The sequence below is a fragment of the Propithecus coquereli genome, unplaced genomic scaffold (assembly GCF_000956105.1).
Source record: "Propithecus coquereli isolate 6110/MARCELLA unplaced genomic scaffold, Pcoq_1.0 Scaffold306, whole genome shotgun sequence".
Lineage (NCBI taxonomy): Eukaryota > Metazoa > Chordata > Mammalia > Primates > Indriidae > Propithecus > Propithecus coquereli.
The window spans coordinates 421,239-429,487 of NW_012148686.1; the positions used below are offsets into that span (position 1 = coordinate 421,239).

At 39.7% G+C, this 8,249-nt stretch overlaps 1 protein-coding gene and 1 pseudogene across 1 annotated transcript in view; both read left to right on the forward strand.

The window, feature by feature from the left end:
- Positions 1–8,249, forward strand: part of LOC105814781 (phospholipid-transporting ATPase IB-like) — a 122,364-nt gene that overhangs the window by 58,838 nt on the left and 55,277 nt on the right. The window contains exon 16 of the mRNA XM_012649871.1: positions 4,595–4,669. Within this exon, the coding sequence (XP_012505325.1) occupies positions 4,595–4,669 (75 nt within the window). The remainder of the gene's footprint in view (positions 1–4,594; positions 4,670–8,249) is intronic.
- On the forward strand, positions 5,557–7,535 carry LOC105814802 (annotated as a pseudogene).

The window sequence follows — 8,249 nt, forward strand, 5'->3', positions numbered from 1 at the left end:
GGGCTAGAGTGCCGTGGCGTCAGCCTAGCTCACAGCAACCTCAAACTCCTGGGCTCAAGCAATCCTCCTGTCTCAGCCTCCCAGGTAGTTGGGACGACGGGCACACTCCACTGTGCCTGGCTAATTTTTTCTATTTTTAGTTGTTTGGCTAATTTCTTTATAGTAGAGACAGGGGCTCGCTCTTGCTCAGGCTGGTCTCGAACTCCTGAGCTCAAGCAATCCTCCCGCCTTGGCCTCCCAAAGAGCTAGGATTACAGGTGTGAGCCACCATGCCCAGCCTCCAACAGTGTTTTTTGAAGAATTGGAAAAATCCGTTCTAAATTTTTTATGTAATCTCAAGGGACTCCCAAATATCCAAACAATCTTGATAAGGGAGAATGAAGTTGGAGAACTCACACTTCTGATTTCAAAACTCACTACAAAGCTTCAGTAACTAAAACAGTGTCTTACTGGCATAAAGACAGACACATAGATCAATGGAATAGAATTAAGAGCTCAGAAATGAACCCTAGTGTATATGGTCAGATGATCTTTGACGAGAGTGCCAAGACTTCTCAATGGGGAAAGGATAACCTATTCAACAAACGGTGTTGGGAAAATTGATTTTCACATGCAAAAGAATGAATTTGGACCACTACCTTATACCATATACAAACATTAACTCAAAATGGATTAAAGACCTAAATGTAAAACCTAAAACTATAAAACTCCCAAAGGAAAATCTCCCAAAGGGAAATCTTCATGATTGGGTTGGCTGTGATTTCTTGGATATGATGCAAAACACAGGCAACCAAAGCAAACACAGGCAAAGACAAATGGGATTACATCACACTTAAACACTTCTGTGCATCAAAGGGTATAATCGGTAGCGTGAAAAGGCAATCTATGGGATAGGAGAAAATATTCACCAATCATGTAGTTGATGAGGAACTAATATCCAGAACATAAAAAGAACCCCTGCAACTCAACAACAAACCTAATTTAAAAATGGGCAAAGGACATGAATAGATGTTTCTCCAAAGATAATATACAAATAGCCAACAAGCATATAAAGTTATGTTCAACATTACTAATCATTAGAGAAATGCAAATCAAAACCACAATGAGATACTGTCTCACACCCATTAGGATGGCTACTACCAAAAAAATAAAAAACAAACAGAAAATTACAGTGTAACGAGTGTTGGTGAGGATGTGGAGAAACTGGAATCCTAGCACACTGTTGGTGGGAATGTAAAATGTTGCAATTGCTATGGAAAACAGTGTAACAGTTCCTTCAAAAATTTAAAATAGAATTACCGTATGATCCAGCAATCTCACTTCTGGTCATATATTCAAAAACATTGACAGCAGGATTTCAAAAAAATATTTGCACACCCAGGTTCATAGCAACATTACTCACAATAGCCAGAAAGTGGAAGAAACCCGAACATCCATCAATGTTTGAATGGATAAACAAAATGTGATATATATACACAATGGAATATTATTCAGTTTTATAGGACCTATGAGTTTTATGCTTTTATGTGTTTTTATAATGGCAAGTGTTGACATTTTGTTTTCATGTTTAGAATTCTCTTGAGCATTTACTATAGGGCCAATCTAGTGGTGAAGTATTTCCTTTGCAATTGCTTGTCTCAGAATGACTTTATTTCTCCTTAATTTATGAAGTTTAGTTTAGTAGGATACAAAATTCATGGATGACAGTTTTTTCCTTTAAGAAGATTGAAAAAAGACTCTAATATCTCCTGGTTTATAAGGTTTCTGCTGAGAAATCTACTGTTAGTCTAATTTTCTGTATAGATAATTTGACATTTTTCTCTTGCTAATTTTAGGATATTTTTCCTTTATGTTGACTTTAGATAGTTTGATAATTATATGTCTTGTGAATTTTACCTTGCAGTGTATCTCCCTGGTATTCTGTGAGCCTCTTGTATCTGAATGTGTAAATCTCTAGCAAGAGTAAGGAAACTTTCCTCAATGATTTCCCCAGATATGTTTTCCAAACTTTTTTTTTTATTTCAGCATATTATGGGGATACAGATGTTTAGGTCACGTATGTTGCCCTTGTCCCCCCACCCCAAGTCTGAGCTTCAAGCATGTCCATCCCCCAGATGGTGCTCATCACACTCTGTGTATGCATATACCCATCCCCTCCTCCCCCCCCCGACATCCAATAAATGTTATTCTTATATGTGCACTTATGTGTTGATCAGTTAATACCAATTTGATGGTGAGTACATGTGGTGCTTGTTTTTCCATTCTTGGGGTACTTCACTTAGTAGAATGTGTTCCAGCTCTATGCAGGAGAATATAAGAGGTGCTATATCACCATTGTTTCTTAAAGCCAAATAGTACTCCAAGGTATACATATACCGCAGTTTATTAATCCACTCATGTATTGATGGACACTTGGGTTGTTTCCACATCTTTGCAATTGTGAATTGTGCTGCTATAAACATTCGGGTGCAGGTGTTTACTTTTTCTTCCTCCTCAGGAATACGTGTAACTTGTAGATTTGGTCATTTTATGCAATCCAACACCCTTTTATGATTAAAAACCCTCAACAAACTAGGCATAGAAGGACCATATCTCAGAATTATAAAACCCATAGATGACAAACCCACAGCCAACATCATCCTGAATGGGGAAAAGTTGAAAGCATTCCCCTTAAGAACTGGAACAAGACAATGTTGCCCATAACTCCACTTCTATTCAACATAGTGCTAGAAGTTCTAGCCAGAGCAATCAGACAAGAGAAGAATATAAAGAGTATCCAAATTGGGAAAGAAGAGATAAAAGTGTTACTCTTCAATAATGATATGGTCTTGTATCTAGAAAACCCCATAGATTCCACCAGGAGTCTCCTGGAATTGATAAATAAATTCAGTAAAATCTCAGGATACAAAATCAATGTATTAACACGTAAATAAGTAGCAATTCTGTATACTAATAATGGTCAAGCTGAGAGTCAATAAAATAAAAGACTCAATACCATTCACAATAGCTACAAAGAAAATAAAATACATAGGAATATACTTAACCAAAGAGGTGAAAGATCTCTGTGAGGAGAACTATGAAAGTAGGAGGAAAGACCACATTGAGATATCACCTTACTCCAGTTATTAATAGAATGGCATTTATCAAAAAGTCCAAAAACAATAGATGCTGGTATGGATGCAGAGAGAAAGGAATGCTTATACACTGTTGGTGGGACTGCAAATTGGTATAACCTCTATGGAAAACAATAAGGGGATTCCTCAGAGAACTAAAAGTATACCTACCGTTCAATACAGTAATCCCTCTATTGGGTATTTACCCAAAGGAAAAGAAGGCTTTTCATCAAAAAGACACCTGCATTCAAATGTTTATTGCAGCATAATTCACAGTTGCAAAGATGTGGAATCAACCCAAGTGCCCATCAATTCATGAATGGATTAATAAAATGTAGTGTATATGTACCATGTAGTACTACTCAGACATAAAAAAGATGAATTAATACCATTTGCAACAATCTGGATGGAACTGGAGTTCATTCTCCTAAGTGTGGTGTCTCAAGAATGGAAAACAAACACTGCACGTACTCATAATTGGAACTAACTGATGAGCACACGTGTACGTATGGAAGTAAAACTCAGTGTAAATCAACCCGGGGGGAAGGGGGAGGAAGGGATGGACAACAACCTACCTAATGGGTATTATGATCACTCTTTTGGTGATGGGCCCGCCTTTAGCCAGGACTCAAGCATTACAAAAGTGATCCATGTAACCTAAAACATTTGTACCCCTTTAATATTTTGAAATAAAATAAATAAGGACTACCTCTTATAGTTAAAAAGAGGGAATTGAGGTTCCCAGCTTCATAATCCCAAACTATGAAATGTGACCAAAGAAGATCTTTTCCTAATTTACAATTTTAACTATGTGAAAAGGCTTATCATTAATGACGCATTTTAGTAAATCATCCCTAACATGTGAGTTTAGGGTACAGGCCATGAGTCATATGGATCTGGGCTCTAATCCCGTCTCTGCTGCTTATTCTTTGTGTGACCTGAGTGGCTGATTTAATCTCCCTGAGCTTCGGTTTTCATGATTCTTAAAATGAGATTATAATAATATCTGGTTTATAATATTGCTTATGAGGATTAAATATGATAATGTATTTAACATCATAGTGCCTGGTATATGTGTGGCCCATATCTGCTGGCCATTACTGTTAACACACTGTACTATAGATGGGATATTTGAGATAACTGTGTCTGTGGAAGACATACAGTTTGTTACTTGTTACAAATACAGACATTTTTTACTTGATTTGGGAGACTTTTTTGCAAATGACATTTGCAAGAAATTCAAGAAATATAAAGATGTATGTCATTAGTTACCAAAGTACGTCAATATTTTTTAAATATCAGTGGTATGTGGTATTTGCAACTCATGATTTATGAAGGAACAATTGTATGGCCCCCTCAGTGATTATTCTCTAGGAGCTCAGCCAGCTGAAGGGGTCCCTTTTCTGTACCACTTCTTTTCAATGTATGGATTATATAATAAAACATTGATAGAATGTTTCACTTGGCTTCTTGTCTTTCAGCTTTGGTTCGCTTTTGTTAATGGATTTTCTGGGCAGATTATATTTGAACGTTGGTACATCAGCTTGTACAATGTGGTAAGCATTTTTTATCTCTTATCTGACAGCTTGCAGACTTTAGTGACATTCTTCACTGTTTATGTCTCAGAAGTGTTTCTAAGTCAATCATTTGTATACTTAGCAGGTAGCACAAATATAGGTGCTCCTCAAATTTTGATGGAGTTACATTCCAATAAACCCATCATAAGTGAAAATGCATTTAATATACATAACCTATCAATCATCAGAGCTTAGCCTAGCCTACCTTAAACGTGCTCAGAAAACTTATATTAGCCTACACTTGGGCAAAATCATCTAACACAAAGCCTATTTTATAATAAAGTTGTGAACATCTCATGTAGTTTATTGAATACTGTATTGAAAGTGAAAAACAGAATGCTTGCATGGGATCGCTTGAGGACAGATGTTGGAGACCAGCCTGGGCAAGAGAGCAAGACCCCATCTCTAAAAACAAACTTAAAAATTAGCCAGGCATAGTGGCATAGGCCTGTAGTCCTAGCTACTCTGGAGGCTGAGGCAGGAGGATCCCAGGAGTTTGAGGCTGCAGTGACCTATGATCAGGCCATTTGCATTCCAGCCTGGGTGACAGAGCAAGACCCTGTCTCTAAAAAAAATTTAATTTAGAAAGAATAAAAACAGACTTCTCATTAGAAACCATACAGGCCAGAAGACACTGGAATATCTTTAACATTCTGAAAGAAAAAAGAAATTCTAATGTGGCTGCTGTTTCTTGCCAACAGCTGTCAGTTCCATTAGTTATCAGGGTGGCATTATGCTTCCAGGAGGAATTTCTTGCCATATTTTGGCATTAGGATTTAATCCAGTTCTTTTAGATGTTACCTGCGCATTTCACCTTCCTCCCTCCAGCCCTACATGTTGCTTTCCGGTGGCGTAATACAGAGCTGTCAGAAGATATGTGTAAGGAGTATGAAGTAATGTATTCTTCATCTTGTGAAACCACAAGAAATGTTACAGGCATTGAAGAATCAACTGATGGAATGGTTTTAGGACCAGAAGATCTGAGTTACCAAATATACGATGTTTCTGGAGAAAGCAATTCAGCAATGTCTACAGAAGACTTAAAAGAATGTCTGAAGAAACAATTAGAACTTTGTTTCTCATGAGAAAATTTGTCAGAGGATCATTACTTGATAGCTCAAATGGATAGTGATCAGTTCATCCTGATTTGGACAGTTGGCAACATGGAAGAAATAAAAAAGCTGACCACAGATCCTGATCTAATTCTTGAAGTGTTGAGATCTTCTCCCATGGTACAAGTTGGTGAGAAGGGTGAGAAAGTGAGACCAAGTCATAATCATTGTATTGTGATTCTTAGAGAGATTCCTGAAACAACACCAATAGAGGAAGTGAAAGCTTTGTTCAGAAATGAAAACTGCCCCAAAGTGATAAGCTGTGAGTCTGCACACATAGCAACTGGCATATCACTTTCCAGTCAGGCACAGATGCATGGCAGGCTTTTAAATACTTAAGAGAAGAAGTTAAAACATTTCAGGGCAAGCCAATCATGGCAAGGATAAAAGCCATCTATACATTTTTTTGCTAAGGAGTGGTTATTGACTAGTGGATTCTAGCGTGTAGCCAGCCCATTCACACTCACCAGTCTTTATGCAGCCTGCACGTGGTCCTCATCAGCAGTGCTCGGTCTATAGTATTGTGCCTCAGTCTTGGTCTCCAAGTCCTGCACCTTGCTTGGAAACACCACTGGCTCCCTTTCCCAATGGTGGTTTTACGAATAGCTTTAATTCACCGGGGTCTTATAAAACAAATACTGCTGCCATGAATATGGGTCGACCATTCCAAAAAAATCGTGCGAAGCCTCATTTTAAGTCATCCAGTGGTTCAGAACACTCAACAGAGGGCTCTGTGTTGTTGGGGAAGGGACAGTTGAACAGATGGAATTCAAGGAACTTTCCAGCTGAACAGTATAACCCTGCAGTAGCAGGGCATGGGGAGCAAACTTACCTGACAAAGGAGACTCCCGCTCTGCAGATGGAACAGAATGGGGATTATGACAGGGGCAGGAGAACTCTTTTCAGAGGTCGAAGATGATGAGAAGATGACAGGATCCCAAGACGCCATCTTTCAACAATTGAAGCAAAGGCTCCAGCACCTAAGGTTGACTTGCTAGCCTCAAATTTTCCTCCTTACCTGGAAGGTCATCAAGGATGCCAGGTGAACTTGTTTTGGAGAATAGGATGTCTGATGCTGTGAAAGATGTCTACAAAGAGAAGGATAATAAAGAGTTGAGGGTTGGTTGCCCAGTGCCTGCAGAGGATGAGCAGACAGGCTGCATGTCTGCCCAGCAACTCAGCGTGAGCACCGGTCCCCCACGTGCAGCCGAGCTTCCTGCGTTAAGCGCAACTCAGCAAGAAATGGATCACAGAGGATTAATTTAACAGAGGATTCCACTGTTCAGACGGATGTTCTCAACCAGTTTCTTCCCCAACTGCTGCACAAGCCGTCAAGAGCAAATACTGCTTCACCACATAATGGTAACATAAATGCTGCTGCAGCCGTGGCCCTACAGGAACCCCGAAAGCTAGTCATGCTGAAGTGTGCCAGAAGCCCCCCAGAGAGCCATCTTCAGTTCTTGTGCAGCCCCTATGGGAACTTCGCTCCAACGCAGTGTCTCCCACCAAAAACGAGGAGAACGGAGCTCCTGAGAAGTCTGTTGAGAAACCACGAGAAGCCAGAAGCAGGGACTAGTAAGGGTTATTCCGGCTTCCGAGGCAATGCCATTCGCAGGGCAGCAGCTGGAAAAATCGGGGAACAGAGACGCCAGTTCAGCCATAGGACTATACCTCGGGGAGTGATGCCACATAATGGCAAAGAGGGATACGCGCCACCCAGGTCACCAAAGTGAAATAAATCAATAACTGTTCACAAACGTCTCTCTCTTCCCATTAAACTTGAGCCGTGGCTACACTGAACTGTTTTGGAGGGGAGCAGATAGCCAGGAAGGAAATAGGAAAAAGTACGTCCGTAAATCATTATGGATTCTGGAGTTGTGAGCAGTAGGATCCCAAAATTCATCTCTAATGTGATTTTTAAATGCTGGAGCATTTCGATCAGTGTATGTGTGTATACACACACACACACACACACACACACATATAAAAAGTATAATTTTTCTCTTTTTGTTTTTGATTTAATTTGCAGAGATTTTCTGTCTGGAATCAATTTTGAGGGTTCAGATTTAGCTTGGGGAAAAAAACCATACATCCTTCGGCATAGGAGATGAGGGAGTGAGAGAAAATATTTTTTGAACAAGCATTTCTGTAAAATTAGAAATTACATTTTTTAATCTATTTGAAGCTGGCCTGGAGAAGGCCGCCCCCGACCCGATGGCCGGTGTTGCGAAGTGGTCGGCGGGGGTGGCGGCCGTGGGTGTGGGTGCGCAGAAGAGCCACTGAAGCCGGATCTGTTGTCATGTCAGTGAGCGATGTGACAACTGAATGTGACACTTGAGCGGTTTTTTTTTTACTAGTTTGAAATTTAGTCTGTCCTTTTAATCTTGCTAATATTTCATTCAAGAAGTTGTAACGCTCTGAGGGTACTTGGAGATGTGTCTACCAGT